The 22,956-nt window shown below is 37.1% G+C and overlaps 1 protein-coding gene across 1 annotated transcript in view; it reads right to left on the reverse strand.

The window, feature by feature from the left end:
- Window positions 1–22,956, reverse strand: part of LOC115435875 (semaphorin-7A) — an 89,718-nt gene that overhangs the window by 48,770 nt on the left and 17,992 nt on the right. Inside the window, exons 2-3 of the mRNA XM_030158488.1 lie at window positions 19,827–19,966; window positions 14,345–14,407 (exon numbers count right to left, since the gene is read on the reverse strand). Coding sequence (XP_030014348.1) covers window positions 14,345–14,407; window positions 19,827–19,966 — 203 coding nt within the window. The remainder of the gene's footprint in view (window positions 1–14,344; window positions 14,408–19,826; window positions 19,967–22,956) is intronic.

Consider the following 22,956-nt stretch of genomic DNA (forward strand, 5'->3'; position numbering starts at 1 on the left):
CACATCCGTCCACTGACACATTTAGTGTTTTTGTGTCAGCTGGGATTGTTTTAGATCCACAATACCAACATTTATGAAGAAGAGTAGAATTAGCAATAGGAAGTCTAGAAGTTTATTCCTAATAAAGTACTGGTACTGACCAGAGCATCATGGGTAATGTCACGTCCGTCCACCAGCAAAAGTTTTCACATACACGTGATATTCCAAATCCAATATTTATGAAAATAGAGCTTCCACTGTCAAAGAATGTCAGTAGTCTGTGCACAAATGGATTAGCATTATTTACACACACTTCTATGACTTTATGACAACTGTTTTTTTTTTTTTTGACAAAAATGGACACTCATTTGACCCCCTAAGGAAATTTTAGCCGATACACATATACATATGCAGACTGTCAGAGGAGTCCAGCCACTCAGTCTGAGGCTAAAAAACATAATCAGTGCATGGAACCTTCTGCACCCTAACACTAACACCAAAGTTAACTACTGGAAATAATCTGAATTTGTTGCAGTGTGACAGTTTCCTCCCAGGCTGTGTTTGTTTGACCATCTGTGAACCTTTGGTCTGTAGACCAGGGCTCTCAAACATGTGTCCCAGGGGCCAAATGCATCCTGCCAAAGGTTCCAGTCCAGCCCCTGGGATGAATTTGCAAAGTGTAAAAATTCCACAGTCCAGGCTGTGGAACTCATTTTAGTTCAGGTTCCACATACAGACCAATCTGATCTACAGTCAAATAAGAACAGCAGAAGAACCCACAAAAAAGAATGACTGCAGATTTTCTTCCGGGTTTGATGTAAAAAAAATAAATATTACATTATTGCCTAAAGATCATGACAGCTTCAAATTTTTGATTTTGTTTTAGTGCAAAAAAAAAGACAATAAATTATGAAAATTCTTACACTTGCAAACTATCATATAACAATAAAATGTGAACAACCTGAAATGTGTTAAAAGCACAATTTGAACTCTTTTCTTCCTGTTCCTCAGTGTTTAGTGTCTTTGTAGATCTGATCCAGAATGCACATGGACAAATAAGAAGTTGAGGCACAATTTTGTTAAAATTGCACTTATTTTTCTTAAGAGATTTCTTTCTTTTTTTTTTTTTTTCAATAATTTAACAAAATACATTATATAGACTAAATGTCCTCTGAAATTAACCTGGATTTGAAACAGGGGATAGAAAACTATTGCATGATCAAAAACAAATTAATTTTAGCAAAAAAAAAAAAAAAAATCTCTATTTTGAATGTCTGGGATGTTAAAATGGGGTCAGGAGTAGAAAAAGGTTGGAACCACTGGACTATAGTCTAAACCAGGGGTCTCAAACATGCGGCCTGGGGGCCAAGTGCCAAAGGCGCCAAAGGTTCCAATCCTGCCCATGGGATGAATTTGCAAAGTGCAAAAATTCCAGTGTCTTGAATTGAATTAAGCCAAAAAAAAAAAAAAAAAAAAAAAACATTGCTTGAATTAAGGAAAAAATCTTGAATGAAGCCAAAAAAATCTCAAATTTAGCAAAAAATATTGAATTAAGCAAAAAATATTGAATTAACAACTTCAAATTTTTGTCTTTGTTTTAGTGCAAAAAATAACATTAAATTATGAAAATACTTACACTTGCAAACTATCCTGTAACAATAAAATGTGAATAACTTGAACAAATATAAACCTGAAATGTCTAAAGAAAATTCAGTCCAGTTTGAACTCTTTTCTTCCTCTTCCTCAGTGTTTAGTGTCTTTGTAGATCTGATCCAGAATGCACATGTAGAAATGATAAATTGAGGTAGAATATTGTTAAAATTATACTTATTTTTCTTGAGAAATTTCAGTGTTTTCAGGTTATTCACATCTTTTTTGCTTAGAAAGTTTATAAAAGTAAGTATTTTCATAATTTAATGGGGTTTTTGCACTAAAACACAGACAAAAATTTGGACTTGTCATTATTTCTAGGTTATTCTGTTATTATTTTACTGGTCCGACCCACTTCAGATCAAATCGGGCTGAATGTGGAACCTGACAGAACAGGAGTTTGAGAGCCCTGGTATAAAGTGATGGTGTCACTTCTCCATTTGACTTGATCTTCTCCTTAAACCCTGCACTCGTCTGTGGTAAAGGACGCTGCCTCCTGTCCGTCACCACCAGGTTTATTAGTGGAGCTTCAGTTTGTCCTGTTCCTGGGTCCGCCTCTGTTCCACTCCGACGCTCTCTGCCCTCTCCTCTAAATACGACTGTTGTGATGGGATTATTTTAGATCCAAGTGCAAACAGTTGATTAGTTTTCACTGTCTCAAAGTAACGACCATAATTCCTACAGGACACTGCAGAGGTGTCAACATGTTTACAATACAAACACTGCAACCAAAAAACACACACTTCAGACAAACTGGTGTTTTATAACAGACTTAATTTGGTTTGATGTGCTGTACATTGTGCTGTAGAACCGATATTTTCTAACACTCCTACTGTTGTATACCAGCGCCGGTTCCCAGGAACCCAGTATCAGTACCATGTTGGTTTAAATGTGACCGGTACCCATCCCTAGAAGTGACTGTTATAGCTCATCAAAAAAACAAAACAAAACAGTGTCCAATCACAGGCTTCATGGACACAACATCTTCCTTCAGGTATTCACTACTATTTAACAATGAATCCATAATTCTTCCATTTTCCAATGAAACTGTTTTTAATAGAAGACTTGGAAGTGTTCACACAAAGGGACTGATTATTGGACTGTTTGACAAACTGCTGCTGCTGGAAGAACCTGCACCTACGTTCGCTGTCGGTGGATAATAGGAGGCTTTTCAACTGCAATTAAGGACTTTAAAGGAAAAGAATAACTGCAAAAAAAACAAAAAGAAAAAAGAAATCACTCCCACGTTACCCAAACCTTTCTTTTTTTCTCTCTCTCTCTTTTTTTCATGTTTTTAATAGAGTTTGTTGTTCGGTTACACATTCATTAATTACTTGAAGGTTGACTGGTTTATGTCGTTAGATAAATGTGTTCAACCACAGCTGATTTCTAACTCTGTTTTTTTTTTTTTCAGTTCCCATTTTTTTCTGCTCTAGTTCTATTAGCTTTTAAAACTCCACATCTAAATATATTGGCGATGCATTCAAGTCCCTTCATAATAATCAGTTTCCTCATAATGTGAATGATATTAAATAGTGTTGGATTGTGTCGATTCAAATTCATATAATTATTATGTAATAATTCTGATTATTAAACATTGCTCCATTGGAAAGTAATAAATAACACTGGGTTACAAAAAACATGTTTTTTGCAAGTTGTCTAGGTTTTTCCAACTGAATTAGGACCATTTTGCACCGCTAAATCCAAAAATGACATCTGTTTTTCTCAATCAGGTCAGGTTTTTTTGCTAATTTGATTTTGAAAAATTGGATCTTCTCACAAAATTGATTACATTTTTGTGACTCTGTCAGTTGATTTTTTTATATAGTTCTCACTCAAAATCGGTTTTAAGAGAAAAAAAATCATTTTCTAACAGGATTCCTGTTAGGTACAATGGTGTATTCACCGCAGATGGAGCAGAATACGTCAGGCTTATTTTTGCAACATCTTCTAGTCGAAGCCATTTCATTCACCTGTAATATTAAAAAAACCATTAATCATAAATTGGCAAAAGCAAAATCTTCAGAACTCGTTTATTGCAAGAAATATGAAAGAATTTTGTATCATATGATGTGAAAATGCCCATAAATGTAAGCAAAAATGTTAAAAAGACAATATGTAGCATAGTTCAGAAAGTTGACCTGATTGAGCAAAATTAATGTGATTTTTGGATTCAGCACCAAAATGATCCTAAATCAGCTCAAAAAACTTCAACAATAAATTTGTTGTTGACCAGTGTTATTGGACTGTTTGACAAACTGCTGCTGCTGGAAGAACCTGCACCTACGTTCGCTGTCGGTGGATAATAGGAGGCTTTTCAACTGCAATTAAGGACTTTAAAGGAAAAGAATAACTGCAAAAAAAAAACAAACAAACAAAAAAAAAGAAATCACTCCCACGTTACCCAAACCTTTTTTTTCTCTCTCTCTTTTTTTCATGTTTTTAATAGAGTTTGTTGTTCGGTAACACGTTCATTAATTACTTGAAGGTTGACTGGTTTATGTCGTTAGATAAATGTGTTCAACCACAGCTGATTTCTAACTCTGTTTTTTTTTCAGTTCCCATTTTTTTCTGCTCTAGTTCTATTAGCTTTAAAAACTCCACATCTAAATATATCTGCGATGCATTCAAGTCCCTTCATAATAATCAGTTTCCTCATAATGTGACTGATATTAAATAGTGTTGGATTATGTCGATTCAAATTCATGTAATTATTATGTAATAATTCTGATTATTAAACATTGCTCCATTGGAAAGTAATAAATAATATAAGTATTTCACAGTTGGCTAAATTGGACTCTTTCCCGTTACTATAAATCACAGGTGTCAAACATGTGGCCCGGGGGCCAAATCTGGCACCCCCTCCCCCCGTAGGGTCCATTCCGGCCCTGCAGGATCAAAGTGCAAAAATGAACCTGAACAGTCCAGGCTGTCCAGATCCTTTTGGTTCAGGTTCCACACACAGACCAATGTGATCTACAGTCAAAATAACAACACAATAACCCAGAAATACTGACGATAAATTTTCTTTGTGAAAAATTATGTGGAAAAAATTTAAGTGAAAAAAATAACATTATACTGTGAAAATATTAACATTTCAAAACTACTCTTTCACAATAAAATGCAAATAAACACAAATAAAAACAAAGATGAACAACCCGAAATGTGCAATTTTAACAACATTCTGCCTGTTTTTGTCTATATCTCAATTACTTTGAAATGTTCATGATGCTGTTGTTCTGGTACATTGTCAGATTTAAAGATATTTATGGAAGAATAGCTACTACAGTGTTGTTGCTAATGGGCTATAATGAACTAAACCAAAGTAAAGGTGAACCAAACATTATGAATATCAAAGGAAAGAGGTTAATATGACCTGAAGTGGGCCGGACCACCAAAATAATTATAATGAAAAAGTAACATTTACATGATGAAAATCTACACATCTACAAAGCTTCTTTAAAATATGAATAACATTGAACACCTGAAATGTCTTAAAATAAATAACTGTAATTTTAACTATATTCTGCCTCAGTTTATCAGTTACACATGAACAGTACAATGTACAGAGAGCAGTGGATCTACAAACACACACAGTATTCAGTAATTTGGAGAAATTTGAGAAACAGGAAAACAATTAACAGAAAAGAAAAAAAACAAAAAACAAATATGACCAAAAAAAATAACAAAAAAAAAAACAAAAACAAAAACATATGGATCACATGAACAGAAACTTGAAAAACATTAACAACAAGACATATTTCACCCATTATAAGAAAATGGAAAGATTTTTAAAATTCATACAAAAAAATTTGAACTTTCACCTACTTTTCCCAAAATGTGTGATAATAAATATTGTTTAAATTTCACTGACTTCTCTGAAGACATTTCAGGTTGTTCATATTTGTTCAGGTTTTTTATATTTTTTGTGAAAGGATAGTTTATTAATGTAAAGGGGAAGGGGAGGCACGGGCTGTTGTTTTTGGTTTGTTACCTCCACCAGGAGGTATTGTGATCACTTTGTTTGTTTGTATGTTTGTTTGTTAGTATGTCTGTTTGTTTGTTTGTTTGTTTGTTTGTTTGTTAGCAACTTTACGGGAAAACTCTTCCACCCAACCTTCCCCACAGATAGGCCTAGGCCCTGGGACCAACCCATTAAATTTTGGTCCCAGTAGGCCAAAGTTCAAGGTCACAGCAAGGTCACAACATCTACAATTTTCCATCTGTCATCATTGAGACATTTTCCAAAATTCCTAAAAAAATTCAAAACAACTCTGATTCTCCTCCAATTGGATCCACCTGTAGCTTAGAACAATCTCTTGTATCTGGAACTAAATTGTCCACATCCACTGTGGAATGTGGACTCTGTGGACATTTACATTGAACATTGAAAATCCCATTTCCCACACATTTAAAACTAGAACTCAACTCATATTGATGTGAATTGAATATAATTTGACAAACACATGACTGGTACCCAGCTTCAACTTTGTACGAAATATCGTTCCGCTCCATTTGTCTTCCGTTACGCTCTGTGGACTTGTATTATTTTTTATGCACCATTTTCAAAAAATCATAAAAAATGTAATTCGCAAAATATCATTATGAAATGTGTTCTGCACATCCATAGTTTAAAAACAAATAGTCGATCCACACATGCTCACTGTTCGGGGTGTTTGGCGGAGGTTTGCGTTCTCTGAACACTTGTTTGTTTGTTTGTTTGTTTGTTTGTTCACACTCTAACAACAAAACTATTAGTTGAATTCATACCTAATTGGGTTTATAGATTACCAGTGACCCAAAACAGATGTGATTACATTTTGGGAAAAGTAGGTCAAAGTTAATTTTTTTTTTTTTTTTTATGAATTTTTAAAATCTTCTCCTTTACTTATAATGGGCGACATTCCACATGTCTATAAAAACATGGATTTTGTTTCAATTTCCTTCAAACTTGTCACATATATAGAGACAACTGTTATGACATCAGCTCACACAGACATGATGACATCAGCTGGACCCATGACAACATAAGATACAATACATGTGAGGGGCGGGGCTTGTTGTGTCTGTAACCACTTGTTGATTAATAAAATTGTTTGTTTTTTTTTTTGTTTTTTTTTTCAGAATGAGTTGATTAGAAATGACAAATTTTTTTATGGTTGCTTTTTTTGTGATTTCCCTATCCTTTATAACGGCAGGGTACCACAATGTTAAGTAAATGTTACAGAAAATATGAAAAACCCCATATGTCTTATAGGTTTATGTCAGAGTGGGTCAGTGGTCATCTATAAACCCAGTTTAGTTTGAATTTAAGTGAAGGCAACAAGGTTCTAAGAGTTTTGGATTTTTCATTATAGTTTACTTTTAATTAGTTTTGACTTTTTTTCTCTAATTCACTTAGTTTTAATTAGTTTTTAGAACAGGTGCTAATTTTTATTAGTTTTCATTTTTTTCTAAATGCTTAGTTTTAGTTTAGTTTTAGTATTAATTTTAGTTTAGTCGTCTCTTTTCTCTTCTTCTCTGTCGTCGTATTCAAATAAATCCCAGACAGGACTCTGCTGCTTTCTCCCAACTTTAGTCTCCATGTTTCCAGGTAGAGTGGGGACCAGAAGACGACTGGAAACCACAAGTGAACACAAGTGACGGACCATCAAGTGTCGTATGGTGCCGCTAGCTAAAAATGCTAGAGTGAAATAAATCTCTTTCGTATCAATCCAACATTGACGAAGACGAAAACGAAGGGAATTTTATCCATAACTTTTATACATTTTAGTTAGTTTTGTAAACACACAATACAGTTTCAGTTAGTTATCGTTTTTTTCTTTTAATGATAGTTTTTATTTATTTCAGTTAACAAAAATGTTTTTTCAATTCTAGTTTTGGTCATTTCATTAGTTTTCGTTAACGATTATAACCTTGCAAGGCAAGGCTAATTTATTTGTACAGCACAGTTCATACACAAAGTAATTCACAGTGCTTTACAAACCATTGAACCAATAGTTTTGCTGCTAAAGTGTAAACAAACAAACAAACATCAAACAAACCAAACCAAAAACAATAGCCCTTGCCTGCCCTTTGGGGATGGGGGGGGGGTAAATGCCATTAAGGAACTGATTAAAGTTGCTGTGGTTAAAGTAAGAGCGGGGTTTGTTGCGACTTGTCTTTTTTGTATTTCTTTTTTTTTTACACTCAAGGATGAAGGATTCTTCTTGTCATTTCCACTGTGCACTCACACACAAGAGAAGGTGATTTAGTTTCTCAGTCTGTAACTACAGTGTAAAATCAACATCAATAAATAAAAAAACATCGTAATAAATAAAATGGAATAAAAGCCTCGACCACTACTGTTGGTCCGACCCCTCTGAGATCGAACTGGTCTGTACGTCACCCCTGAACTGTGGAAATGATGTGGACATCCATGATGGTTCATACCTTCTGTGTAATTCTGCATTTCACACATTCATCCCACGGGCCGGACTGGACTGGACTGGACTGGACTGGACTGGACTGGACGGGACTGGATTGGACTGGACTGGATTGGACGGGACTGGACCGGATTGGACTGGACTGGATTGGACTGGATTGGACTGGACTGGACTGGACTGGATTGGACTGGACTGGACTGGACTGGATTGGACTGGACTGGATTGGACTGGACTGGACTAGATGGTATGGTGGACTGGTTTAGTATGTTTGACGCCAGTGAATGAAGCAGAGAAACACTGTGTCTGTGTTCATGTGTCTGTGTTTCTAGTCTGTTTCTTGTCTGTGTTTCTGGTTTGTTTCTAGTCTTTTTGTTGTCTGTGTTTCTAGTCTGTTTCTAGTCTGTGTTCATGTGTCTGTGTTTCTAGTCTGTTTCTAGTCTGTGTTTCTAGTCTGTTTCTTGTCTGTGTTTCTAGTCTGTTTCTAGTCTGTGTTTCTAGTCTGTTTCTTGTCTGTGTTCATGTGTCTGTGTTTCTAGTCTGTTTCTAGTCTGTGTTTCTAGTCTGTTTCTTGTCTGTGTTCATGTGTCTGTGTTTCTAGTCTGTTTCTAGTCTGTGTTTCTAGTCTGTTTCTTGTCTGTGTTTCTAGTCTGTGTTTCTAGTCTGTTTCTAGTCTGTGTTTCTAGTCTGTGTTCATGTGTCTGTGTTTCTAGTCTGTTTCTAGTCTGTGTTTCTAGTCTGATTCTAGTCTGTGTTTCTAGTCTGTTTCTAGTCTGTTTCTAGTCTGTGTTTCTAGTCTGTTTCTTGTCTGTGTTTCTAGTCTGTGTTTCTAGTCTGTTTCTAGTCTGTGTTTCTAGTCTGTGTTCATGTGTCTGTGTTTCTAGTCTGTTTCTAGTCTGTGTTTCTAGTCTGTTTCTAGTCTGTTTCTAGTCGGTGTTTCTAGTCTGTTTTCATGTCTGTGTTTCTAGTCTGTGTTTCTAGTCTGTTTTCATGTCTGTGTTTCTAGTCTGTGTTTCTAGTCTGTTTTCATGTCTGTGTTTCTAGTCTGTGTTTCTAGTCTGTTTTCATATGTCTGTGTTTCTAGTCTGTGTTTCTAGTCTGTTTTCATGTCTGTGTTTCTAGTCTGTTTTCATATGTCTGTGTTTCTAGTCTGTTTCTAGTCTGTTTTCATATGTCTGTGTTTCTAGTCTGTTTCTAGTCTGTGTTCATATATCTGTGTTTCTAGTCTGTTTCTAGTCTGTGTTCATATGTCTGTGTTTCTAGTCTGTTTCTAGTCTGTGTTCATATATCTGTTTTCATGTCTGTGTTTGTAGTCGTTGACAGGAGGATCAGACTGCTGCTGTTCTTCAGTCAGCTGATGCTTCTGCTTCTAAACTTCCACTCAGACTCAGTTCTGTGTGTCAGATACAACCCCCCACCCCCACTCCGCCTTCTTATAGAATCTCATTAGATCTGTTACAGCCTTCATCTGGGTGTTATTGTTGTTGTTGTTATTGTTGTTGTTTACTTTGTAGTGAAGATGTCCTTGGTCTAAATTTAACCAATGAAAGAAAAAGCCGGAATGGTATGAAAATGCAAAACCAGAGTCGTGACAGAATGAAGACAAAATACTGGATGTTCAGTCAAGTGTTTTTTTAAATAGAGCTGGGAATATCAGATACCAAATGATATGATATGATATGATATGATATGATACGATATGATACGATACGATACAATACGAAATGATATATGATACAGTACTATATGGCACAATATGATGTGATATGATATGATACGATACGATACAATATGATAGAATACGATACGATACAATACAATATGATGCGATACATGATATGATATGATATGATATTATATGATATAAAACGATATGATACGATACGATATGATACAATATGGGTTCTTCTCTGAAACTCCTAAAAACAGGACAGAGGGGTTAAACATTCAACCCAGACGTAACTAATGTTCTGAAGCAGGTTTGGAAGAACTTTGGGTTTAATTTAAAAATAAATATTTACTGAGATAAAAGAGAAACTATTTTTCAGATAAAACACATTTTTATATTATTTTACATTATATTTAATACATAAATCCACATGTAACATGATCAAAAGGACACGAAAATTACACACTACTATTTTTTTTTTTTTTTAAATATCTTTTTATTCTCTCACAGGTGCATTTTGGGATTTGAACTAATTATTTAAGGCAGAGTGTTTGACAAAAAATGACCGCTGTTGTAAAATCATTTGCGATTTATTATTAGTGTTTAAATGTTCCGGTTCTGTATGTAACACCAGTGGACACGATGGTTCCCACACCAGACCCGGAATGAGTCTGAGACTGATGCCAAACCCACATGTGTGGATTCGAAAAACCACTGGGATCCACACACTGAACACAGTGTCTGTATTTAGAGTCTGTAGAAGAGCATTTACACACATGTTTACACATTTAATGCACTGACACCGAGGGAGATTTAATGTCCATATTTGGGTCCTATTTTTGGACCCAATATTTAATTGTAAATTCATTAATTATGGGATGGATCAGAGCAAGAGGATAATTTTAGTGCATTTCTCTGAGGTCATCATTAGGTCCATCCTGGGGTCAATATGTTTACATTTACCTTTTATTATTGGGTCTAAACAGATGGAACAGTGACAGATACTAAAAGAAACCCAGTTTCAGAGAAGCACCCATAGGCGATACATGGCTCCTGATCACTATACTGTGATACGGCAATAGTGCGATTATCGAGATATTGCTCTTAATAACCTACGATATATCCATGTGTTTATAGGGGTGAAACAAAAACAAACAAAAATAAATAAATGTCATAGTTTATATTTTGCAGCATAATTTACCCCCAAAAATTCTCCTTTTGTGCAGTGATTTACACCTGTCTTTTCTTCCTCTGTCCACAATAATATACATTAAATAGACTAAATGTCCTCTGAAATGAACCTGGATTTGAAACAGAGGATAGAAAATTATTACAGGATCAAAAACTAATTAATTTTAGCAAAAAAAACAAAACAAAAAACAGTCTGTTTTGAATGTGTGTGATGTTAAAATGGGGTCTGGAGTAAAAGAAAAAAAAAAGGTTGAAACCACTGAACTATAGTCTCAAAAGTACAGAGTATTTTGTTGGAAGAAAAAAATAGATAAGTTTCCAATCAAGGTTCTAATAGTTTTGGATTTTTCATTATAGTTTAGTTTTATGTAGTTTTGACTTTTTTTCTCTAATTCAGTTCATTTTAATTCATTTTTAGAGCAGGTTTGCTAGTTTTTATTAGTTTTCGTTTTTTTCTAAATGCTTAGTTTTAGTTTAGTCTTAGCATTAATTTTAGTTTAGTCGTCTCTTTTCTCTTCTTCTCTGTCATCGTATTCAAATCAATCCCAGACAGGACTCTGCTGCTTTAGTCTCCATGTTTCCAGGTAGAGTGGGGACCAGAAGACGACTGGAAACCACAAGTGAACACAAGTGACGGACCAAAAAGTGTCGTATGGTGCCGCTAGCTAAAATTGCTAGAGCAAAATAATTTGCTTTCATATCAATCCGACCTTTACAAAAACAAAAACGAAGGAAATTTAATCCATAACTAATATACGTTTTAGTTAGTTTTGTAAACACACAATAGAGTTTGTCAGTTATCGTTTTTTTCTTTTAATTAGAATTTTTATTTTTTTCAGTGAACAAAAAGGTTTTTCTGTTCTAGTTTTCCTCATTTCGTTAGTTTTTGTTATTGATAATAACCTTGGTCCAGACCCCTCAGACCCTCAGACCCTCAGACCCTCTGGCCCAGGTCAGTCCCCACAGTCAGAACCAAACAGGGAGAAGCAGCTTTGAGTTTTGATGCTCCACATCTGGAACAAACCACCAGAAAACTGCAGTTCTGCTCCGACTCAGTTCTGTTAAAACAACGTTCAAGACTCATGTGTTTCCAGCTGCCTTTGGTTAGAGCACTGGGTTTATTTTCTGCTCTAATACCTGCACTGAAACTCACAACTTCAACTGTTTTGACTGATTTAACATTAAATTCTTAATTGTTTTTGTGTGTCTGGGATTCTTCGAGTGCCCGGGGGCGCAAGTAACGAATTGCGCTCAATGAGGCAGGAAACCCCAGGGGTGGGGGGGTAGATCATCTTTTCTGAACTTTCCTTTAGTTGAATGTTTTATTCTGCTGCTGTCTGATGTGTACGTGTTTCTATGCCTTTTTAAAGCACTTTGGATTGTCTTGTGTATGAATATTGCTCCACAAATACACTGTAAAAAAAAATAGTATTAAAAAAAAAAAAAAAAAGGTAATATTCCAGCAGCAGAGGTGTCAAAAAATACTGTAAAATAACAGAAAATAACCATCTCATAAAAATACGGTCATTTTCCATAATTAAAATACAGTTTTTTGCCCTTATATTACATGACTATTTGCAGTTTTTTTTTTTACTTTTTAATGTTTAATAAAGAATATTTACATGTTTTAAAACAATCAAACTATCTCTATCTATCTATCTATCTATCTATATATATGTATATATATATATATATATATATATATATATATATATATATATATATATATATACACTTTATAATCCACGGTAAGATTAAATATGCTGATAGTTCACCATATTGGTATTTTGTCACACTGCTACTTTGAAAGTAAAGTACATTTTAATATTACTGCTTCCTTTTTTAATAAAGAGTTTCCACTCAGCCTGTTCTTATTTTTTGGATTTGTATCCATATGAATGAGTTTGTTCATAACTTCATTATTTATTTTTGGGGGAGGTTTGGTTTTTTTACTACCCCACCCCCCCGAAGGGGAGGCAGTGGGTGTTGTTCTTGGTTTGGTTTGTTTGTTTGTTTTTTTGTTTGTTTGTTTGTTTGTTTACACTTTAGCAGCAAAACTACAGACTGAATTCATACATAATTGGGTTTATAGATTCCCAATGACCCAGAATAGATGTGATGACATTTTGGAAAAAGTCGGTCAAAGTTCAAAATTTTTTCTGAATTTTTCAAATCTTTTTTTTTTTTTTTCCATTTACTTATAATGGGTGAAGTGTGTTGTAGAAGCCAATAATGCAATAACGGCCGATAATGTAATAAATTTGCCATTTTTAAAATGTAGTAAGCCAATAACGTAATGTCTGGCCAACAACGTAATAAAAGTCCTGAACCGATATCATGATAGCTTTTGGCCAATAACGTTATAACTTATTGGCTGGTTATTACGTTAATGACCTGGTAAAAAAATAAATAAATAAATAATTTGCAAATGTAATAACTAAACCAATAACGTAATAAGTTATAACATTATTGACCAAAAGCTATTACGTTATTAGTTCAGGACTTTTATGACATTATTGGCCTATTACATTTTAAACATGGTAAATTTATTACCTTATCGGCCGTTATTATGTTATCGGTTGTTATGACATTATTGGCTTCTACATGTGTCTATGATGACATCAGCATCCGCATAGACATGATGACATCAGCTGGATCAATGCCAAAATAAGCTACAATACGTGCGAGGGGTGGGGCTTGTAGAAGCCTATAACATAAGAACAGCTGATAATGTAATAAATTTGCCATTTTTTAAAATGTAATAAGCCAATAATGTCATAAAAGTCTGGCCAACAATGTAATAAAAGTCCTGAACCGATAACGTAATAACTTTTGGCCAATAACGTTATAACTTACTGGCTGGTTATTACGTTATTTGCCTGGTTAAAAAAAAACCCAAAAAAAATCTTTGCAAATGTAATAACTGAACCAATAACGTAATAAGTTATGATGTTATTGTCCAAAAGCTATTACAATATCGGTTCAGGACTTTTATTCCATTATTGGCCAGATATTCCGTTTTTGGCCTATTCCGTTATTATGTTATCGGTTGTTATTTCATTATTGGCTTCTACATGTGTCTATGATGACATCAGCACCTGCATGGACATGATGACATCAGCTGGATCGACGCCAAAATAAGCTACAATACGTGCGAGGGGCGGGGCTTGTTGTCCCTGGCACCACTTGTTTGAATTAGCTCCTCCCTATAGGTCCATGACACACGTGCAGAAAAGGATCGAACCCTAACAGGAGTCATTTAGAAGTGAGTCCTGCAGCACTAACCTCAGTGGGGTTGAACTGCACATGATGATGGTGATAAATGGGATGAAGACACTGATGAGGAGGAGGAGGAGGAGGAGGAGGAGGAGGAGGAGGAGGAGGGTGTTTGGAAGCAGTGATGGAGGCGCTGACAGTCAGGATGAGTTTCTACCTCCAGTGGTGCAGCCTTTGCCCTGCAGGTATTCTTCGCAGTCTCATCAGATTCCGCTGGGATCTGTGGGAGGAAGAAATGTAGAGTTTGTGCCAAGTCATTTCACACAGACCAGGAGGAGGCAGCAGCTGCAGAAACCAGCGCCTCCAAGGCTCCGGTTTCTGCAAAGTATTCTCTGAAATCAAACTATTTCCATCAGTCCACCTTCACTTATATTCATACTGTTCATGTTCAGACCTCTGGATTTCCCAAACATCCCATCAGATGTCAGGAAACAAACCCTCATGTTCATTTTGGCAAAACTTATATTTAAAAAAAAAAAATGACATGTACAGTCACAGCAACAAACAGCAAACTCAGCAGATTCACTTTTTTTATCCTCTGTACATTTCAGAGTTTTATATTCTACATTTTGATTCTGTCTACTCAGCCTGTTCTGTTTTGGGGAGTTAAACCCAAGCTTTGCTAAAATGTCACATGTAAGACTAGAAAAGCCCTCAGAGAGCACAGACGTCCGCCCAGGCAGATCAGCCCCCCCCCCCCCCCCATCACCATAATCATTTGTTCCTTGTGCCAGTATCAACATTTCCTGAAAATTTCATCAAAATCGTCCATAACTTTTTCAGTTATGTTGCGAACTAACCAACCAACAAACAAACAAACAAACAAACCCTGGGAAAAACATAACGTCCTTGGTGGAGGTAAAAAACTCATGACCACATATGAACGTTCTCATATATCAGACACAGGGTATTTCTCCCTCTTTGTGTCAGCCTTTGTCTAAGAAACACAGTTCACAGTAAACCTCCAAAACTAAACCGTCAGCTGATCAAACATCACTGATCGTCTCCTCAGTGGATCAACAACAGCCCACCTTCTGTCTTACCTTAATGTTGTCGTTAATAGTCAGTGTTACTAACCCTGTTATTGTTTTCCAGTAACAGGTAATCTAATTAATTACTATTTGAAACGTTACAACGCTGTTACCGTTACCAGCAGTGAAAGGTGGTGCGTTACTACGCACTGGTGTCCAACAGCTGTTATCTGTTCTGGCTCGCTCAGCCAGGCACCAGAGGTGTGACGTTCACAGATGAGTCGAGTCTTTAGAACGGCTCTTTTCAGTGAACGATAAGAACTGATTCATTTACGAGCCGTTTGTTTGCAAGTTGTTCTTCTATTCCAATCCCCCACACTGCCTTCATGCTTCACCTGTGTGTCCATGAGTCTGAGCTGTCCACGCTGCCTTCACCTGAACCACTAATGACATCTACGAGTTTGAGTTGTCCCAGCACAACACATTCATTTGAACGGAGCCACGTGTGCAGGGGAGGAGTTATCAGCTAATTTAGGGGAGGAGTTATCAGCTAATTTAGGGGAGGAGTTATCAGCTAATTTAAGGGAGGAGTTATCAGTGAGTCTGACTGACTGGACTGAACACATTTACAGCTGGATCAGAGAGGAGCCACTGAAAAAAGTGGAGATGTGGGATTAACTACAGGAGCATTGTCCTATAAATGCAGATATGCACTTATGTGGTGGAAAAGCCGGGCCCTAGTGGACCCCAGCTGGGCCCTGGTGGACCCCAGCTGGGCCCTGGTGGACCCCAGCCTCACCACAGTCATGGTGTTCAGTACCTGTCTGCTGTTCCACTCTATGAAACTGGTCTGTGAAACATGCTCAAAAATCCATTTTCTTTCACATATTTGACGGTTTTTCAAATAAATTAATGCAATAATTACTTTCCCTGGTAACTAATTACATTTGTGAAGGAGTAATTCCATTACCAATTCAATTACTTTTTTGGGAAAGTAACTAGTAACTATAACTAATTACTTTTTAAAAGTAATTTGACCAACACTGTTAATAGTCAGTAATTCTGGGTGAATTCTGTTTCCTGTCTGTCTCTCATGACAGATTAGAAATGTTTCATAAATGTATGTATGAAGCAGCTTCAGCAGCGTCTGCGTCCAGCTCTTCTATTTCTGTCTGATGGACTATTTCTGCTGCTCAGAGCGCCTGCAGAACCATTTTAGGGTCAGATAGACTTTTACATTTAGAGCCTGGGGGGGGGGGGGGTCTGTTCTGCATTTTTAAGGAAAGAAAATAACTCCACTGCAACAACAGCATTTAATACTAACATTTAATACAAACAGTTTTAATTATTGGGTCCTGATCCGATCAATAACAAATTCATCTGCAGAATGACGGTGAACGTCTGCTCCGACACATTTGGGTCAGTTTGTCCCAGTAGAGTTAGAGTTAGAGCAGAACCAGCAGAACCTGCAGAACTGACCCATAAAGAAGGAAGAACAGAACCAGCAGAACCAGCAGAACCGACCCATAAAGATGGAAGACGATACCACTGTAACCATTGTAACCACTGTAAGCATGGTAACCACGGTAACCACTGTAACCACAGTAACCACTGTAAGCATGGTAACCACTGTAACCACGGTAACCACAGTAACCACTGTAAGCATGGTAACCACTGTAACCACGGTAACCACTGTAACCACAGTAACCACTATAAGCATGGTAACCACTGTAACCACAGTAACCACGGTAACCACTGTAACCAAAGTAACCGCTGTAACCACTGTAACCATGGTAACCACTTTAACCACTGTAACCACGGTAACCATGGTAACCACTGTAACCACCGTAGCCACCATTACCACTGTAACCAATGTAACCACTGTAACCACTGAAACCACGGTAACCACTGGAACCGCTTGTAGCCATGGTAACCACTGGAACCACAGTAACCACTGTAGTATGGTAACCTCTGTAACCATGGTAACCACTGTTCTGTGTTGTAAAACCTTATCGTTTTAAATGAAAGACTTTAACATGCATAGCCAAATGTAAATTCATTCTTTTTGTGTCACATGTGTAGTTGGTGCTGCAGGTTTAAAACCCAACCCTAAAGGTACTCAGACTAAAGCTGAACGGTTCCAGTTGGTCTGGTTTGTCTGTAGATGAAAACATGATGCTAATGGTCTGAGTTCACCAGTAGACACTCTGTGGTTCAGCAGTGGAGGCGTCTGCTGGGATGGAGGACAGTGGTGGGATGTTTGGTTCTGGGTCTGCTGTGTTTGGTGGAAGTCCTGGTGTTTAGACCATGGCGGGTCTCCACAGACTGTAGACCACTGCTGCTGACAGACTGGAGCTGATGGAAACAGGATGGAGCTGAGGCTCTGAAAACAAACATCTGCCACTGGATCGACACATTCTGACAAAAGGTCTAAACCACCGGTTCAGCTAGTGGGTCGGGACCCAAAAGTGGGTCTCAAACCTGTTTCCAGTGGGTGGTGGTCCTTTGGGTTCAATACTGTGGATAAACCAGTCCTGTGGTTTATTTGTATGGAGCTGAGCCTCGTCCATTCACACTCCCCAACAGTAGGGGGCGCTAATGCACTGTAATGATGATGAACAGCAGACATATAACAGAATAAAAGAAGACCCAGAAGGTTCTATTCAGATCATGTTTAAACTCAGGTCTGACACCGACTCTATCAGATCTGGTTTGAAACCTCAGTGGATCTGGTGCAGGTGTCGAAAGACTGAAGCTGTAAAAATTGAAGCCACTTTTAGGAACAAAACATCCACAGATAAACCAGGTGAGTACTTTTAAAGACGATTTCAACATCTGAGGACGTCATTAAAGGGTCAGGTGTCTGTGCATCTCACCAGGAGGACCATCGTTTTAATAATAATAATAATAATAACGGATTAGATTTATTCAGCGCTTTTCTATGAATGCATACTCAAAGTGCGTACAGAGGATCCATTATTCATTCACTCACACATTCTCCCTCTGGTGGTGGTAAACTACATCTGTATCCACAGCTGCCCTGGGGGGGGGGGGGGGGGGGGGGGGCAGACTGACAGAAGCATGGCTGCCAATCTGCGCCTATGGCCCCTCCCACCACCACCGAACATTCACACACCAGTGTGAGTGGCAGCACTGGAGGCAAAGGAGGGGGAAGTGTCTTGCCCAAGGACACAACAGCACATGGACAGAGCGGGATTTGAACCTCCAACCCTTCAGTTATTGGACGACCCGCTCTACCATCTGAGCCATGGAGCCATGTTTTAATAAGTTTTAGAAACCCCACACCATCGCAGAAGACCTTATCATACTGATCATGTAGATCAGGGGTCTCAAACATGCGGTCCGGGGCCAAATGAGACCTGCCAAAGGTTCCAATCTGGCCCATGGGATGTTTTTGCAAAGTTAAAAATTCCACTGTCATGTATTGAATCAAGCAAATAAATAAATTAATTAATTAATTATATTATAAATAAAAATAGCTTGAATTAAGGAAAAAATGTTGAATTAAGCCAAAAATAATCTTCAATTAAGTAAAAAAAAATCTTGAATTAAGCAAAAAATCTTCAATTAAGCAAAAAATCTTGAATTAACAACTTCAAATTAGTTTCTTTGCTTTAGTGCAAAAAACATGAAGGACAGAATCACCAAAACAGAAACTTTAAACTGAGATATAAGAACTGATCTATAGACAATAGATCTGGAAAATGTGATTTCAACAAATCTGACCAAGATCATTTTCACTTGTTTCATTGGCAGATTTTTTTTTTTTTTTTGCTTGAATTTAAGCAAAAAAAAAAAAAAAAAAAAAAAAAAATTCTTGAATTGAGGGAAAAAAAAAAAAAAATTTTTTGAATTAAGCAAAAAAAAAAAAAAATCTTGAATTAAGCAAAACATGTTGAATTAAGCAAAAAAAAATCTTGATTTAAGCAAAAAAAAATCTTGAATTAACCAAAAACATCATGAATTAAGAAAAAAAAGTTGAATTAAGCAAAAAATGTTGAATGAAACAAATCTTGAATTAAGCAAAAAACATTTTTTTTTTTAAGCAAGCAAAAAAAAAAACAAAATCTTGAATTAAGCCAAAAAATCCTGAATTAAGCCAAAAAAATATCTTGAATCAAGCAAAACAAATGTCTTCAATTAAGCAAAAAAACAAAACAAAACAAAAAATCTTGAATTAAGCAAAAAATGTTGAATGAATCCCTGCTGTGCTGCTGAGCATCTTTCTTGTGGTAGATGTCAGTGTCAGTCCTTCCATAAGCATGAATCTGTGTTGGTTTGAATCTAGAATGCTGGTTCCTCCTCTGTCTTCTACTAAATTCTAAACTGATGTGGTCTCCTGCTGTGTCCACACAAACACACACATGTTTGGGTTCAACTCTTCTCTTGTGCGAACATCGATCAACATCTGTTTGTTTTGGTCACATGACTCTAGTTGGACTCAAAGGTCTGTCAGTACTGTTTTGTGTCATATATCAATTTAAGTACGAAAAAACACCTCAAACAGCAACAACAGTTCATCAAAAAACAAGACTTTTGGTGAAACTGTTGTTTCTTCCATTAGACAACTTTTTATGCTTAAGTTCTATTCACACAGTTTGAGGGTCAATGGAAAATGGAAAATCTGAGGTAAAGGCAGAGTGGTACCTGAAGGTGGCGCACTCCTGAGTCGCTAAAGGTCAACACGTAGATCATGGCCTTCCCGCCCACGTACAGTGTGTCGCTCCCCTCCGGATGGTACATACTGATGTAGTTCTCCGGTTTGGTCATGTGGAACCTGGAGGGTTCTGTGGGAAAAGGACGACATGAGCACGGCCGTTAGCATCTGGTCATGTGGTTCTGCTGGTTCTGCTGGTTCTGCTGGTTCTGCTGGTTGTTCGTTTACTGTCTGCTTTTTCCTTGGAATGAAAATCTGCCCTGTGGTCAAAAAAGTCAGGTTGAATTCATGCAAAAGAACACATCAGAAAAAGGATGAAAAGCAACTAGAGCAACTTTTTCCAGACTGCTGCTGGTAAAACAACTCAGGTTGACAAAGAAAAACCATGACAACAAATGTGTGTGTACCTTTGAGATCGGACACAGATTCTGAAAGACGGAATATTCAGACATTTGAACTGGATCTGTTCATGCCTCCATGCCCTCAGGTATCCATTTATTTAGTGATTTGTTTGTTCGTTATCTATTTATTTATTGATTTGTTTCGTTATCCATTTATTTAGTGATTTGTTCGTTTGTTATCCATTTATTTATTGATTCATTTGTTTGTTTGTTATCCTTTTATTTATTGATCATTTGTTCGTTATCTATTTATTTATTGATTTGTTCATTCGTTTGTTTGTTATCCATCCATTTATTGATTCATTCATTTGTAATCCATTTATTGATTTGTTTGTTTGTTTGTTTGTTTGTTTGTTTGTTATCCATTTGTTTATTGATTCGTTCATTTGTTATCCATTTGTTTATTGATTCGTTCATTTGTTATCCATTTGTTTATTGATTCGTTCATTTGTTATCCATTTATTTATTGATTCGTTTGTTTGTTTGTTATCCATTTATTTATTGATTTGTTGGTTCATTATCTATTTATTTATTGATTCGTTCATTCATTCGTTTGTTATCTATCCATTTATTGATTAATTCATCATCCATTTATTGATTTGTTCGTTTGTTCGTTATCCATTTATTGATTTGTTCATTTGTTTGTTCATTATCCATTTATTGATTTGTTCATTATCCATTGATTGGTTCCTTCGTTCCTTCGTTCCTTTGTACGTTGGTTTGTTGGTTTGTTGGTTCATGTCAGTAGTCAGTACATCCCCCTGCTTCTTTGTTCACCCCTGACTCCACAGCAGTCATGACACTAATACAAATACAACTGGAAACATACGATCAGGTTTGTAAAACTAAGGTCAAAAACAATCAGAGCAGGTGTTTTCCTAGAGCTGGACTTTCAGGACGTCATTTCAAAGACTGTCCAGGTGAAGGTCCAGTCACCTGTGGGTTGAATGGACGTTCATGTTCCGTCCAGACCCCTCCTCCTTCCAAACTGGACTGATCTGAAGGTAAAGTGGAGCAGGAGTGTGAGTCCCATCCCAGATTCCACTGAGGTGACTTCCAGAAGGTTCTGAGTCCATGTGGCCGACCGTCTGTCAATCACCCATCTGTCAATCACCCATCAGAGGCAATTTCTCTCAGACTGCAGTGGAAGCTCAGCTTCCCCTTAAATTATGAAAATTAAATGCTCAAATCTGTTCGGTTGTGTTGACATTTCATTGACTCCAAATGTGTTGGAACACGTTCATCTCTCAGACCAGTTGGTTCAGAATCAGTTTGATCCCAGATCAGTGGACTGGATGTTGTTCTCCTCCATCCTCGTGTCTGTGTTTTCTCCTCCATCTCTGCTCAGTGCATTTGTCCGTAGACGCTCAGCGTCCATGCACTTCAATGGGACTGAGTGGAACTGGGTTTTTCACTGACTCTAAACTGGACACTAATTGGATAAATGGCACAGTGTTGTCCCGCCCCCAGACGCTCGGTGTCTCTGGGGGTGAATGGAGCTGTGGGCGGAGCTTGGCAGGGCTGGACGCTGAGCTTCCACGTGCTGATTGGAGGATCAGTCGAAAGGCTGAATCCCGTTTGATTGACAGCTGTTTTCAGATCTGCTCCTTCACTGACACAGTTCAGTTTAATACCGTCACACATTCTGCTGGGAAATCACAGAAACCAAATGAACTGTTCATTTCTTGCACTGTAAATAAAACACAACCATTGTACTTCCTTATTTCAATTTAACATAATTTCTGCGTTTTCTTGTTTCAGTTCCATAATTTAACCATTTCTTGTTCTAGTTTAATATCATTTTGTAGATAGTTAAATCAGTCATACTGTTGGCTAGGTTGGAGTGAACTAGCTGTCTGCAAGGTGCACATGATGGCCGACAGTGCTAATGGAACGGAGAGCCAAATTTATGATTAAATAACTTGACAATTTTTTTGATGTAAGCCGACAGTGACCTTCCCCTGTCTGAAAGACGAGCAGCCGCCACTGTCACCCACTGACGCAGACTCCCACTTCACCGACTGTTCCCACACTCAGACCTTCTAATCAGTGGAACTGTTGAACCCTCCTGGACCTGGACGTATGAGCTCCACCTCTGCCACTGGTTTTACTGGTGACATTTGGTTTCATCAAGTGTCACATACTCTTTGATTCTTGAGAACCTTTAGTTTTTCTACATGTCTGTTCTTTTCTTTGTTTTTTTTTTTTTGTTTGTTTTTAGATGTTTTAGACTTTGCAGGGAACTGTGTCTGCCTCTAACCTTTTATCATCCTTTCCATTTTTACACTGAGCAGATTTTCCTCAGAAATACATCCCTTTTAAATCCAAACAAAGCAGATGCAGAAAACTGTCTGCATACATGACACAGACTGACTCCAGAGGTTTGGACGTCCAACTCAAACAGACATGACACCAGTGGAAGGCTTTGGTTTTTAAAGCAGATGAAAAGATCAGTGCAGCATTTCTCAAACTGTGGGGCGGGGCCTCTAGGGGAGGGGCGGAGCCCAGGGGGCGGGACAACTGGGTGAGGGAGGAAAAGTGTGAGTCATTTTAAATTTGCACTGAAAATTAAAAAGCAATGGCAGAAACTGATGTTTATAATACTGATGCTTCTTTCAGTAAAAGTTATACTTGATCATTGTTACAATTTTTGTAAGGATTTGGGGTGGGGGGAAGTGTCTTTGAAATGTTAACATGTTCTTCTACATTTTAACCGAGG

This window comes from Sphaeramia orbicularis, chromosome 16 (assembly GCF_902148855.1).
Source record: "Sphaeramia orbicularis chromosome 16, fSphaOr1.1, whole genome shotgun sequence".
Lineage (NCBI taxonomy): Eukaryota > Metazoa > Chordata > Actinopteri > Kurtiformes > Apogonidae > Sphaeramia > Sphaeramia orbicularis.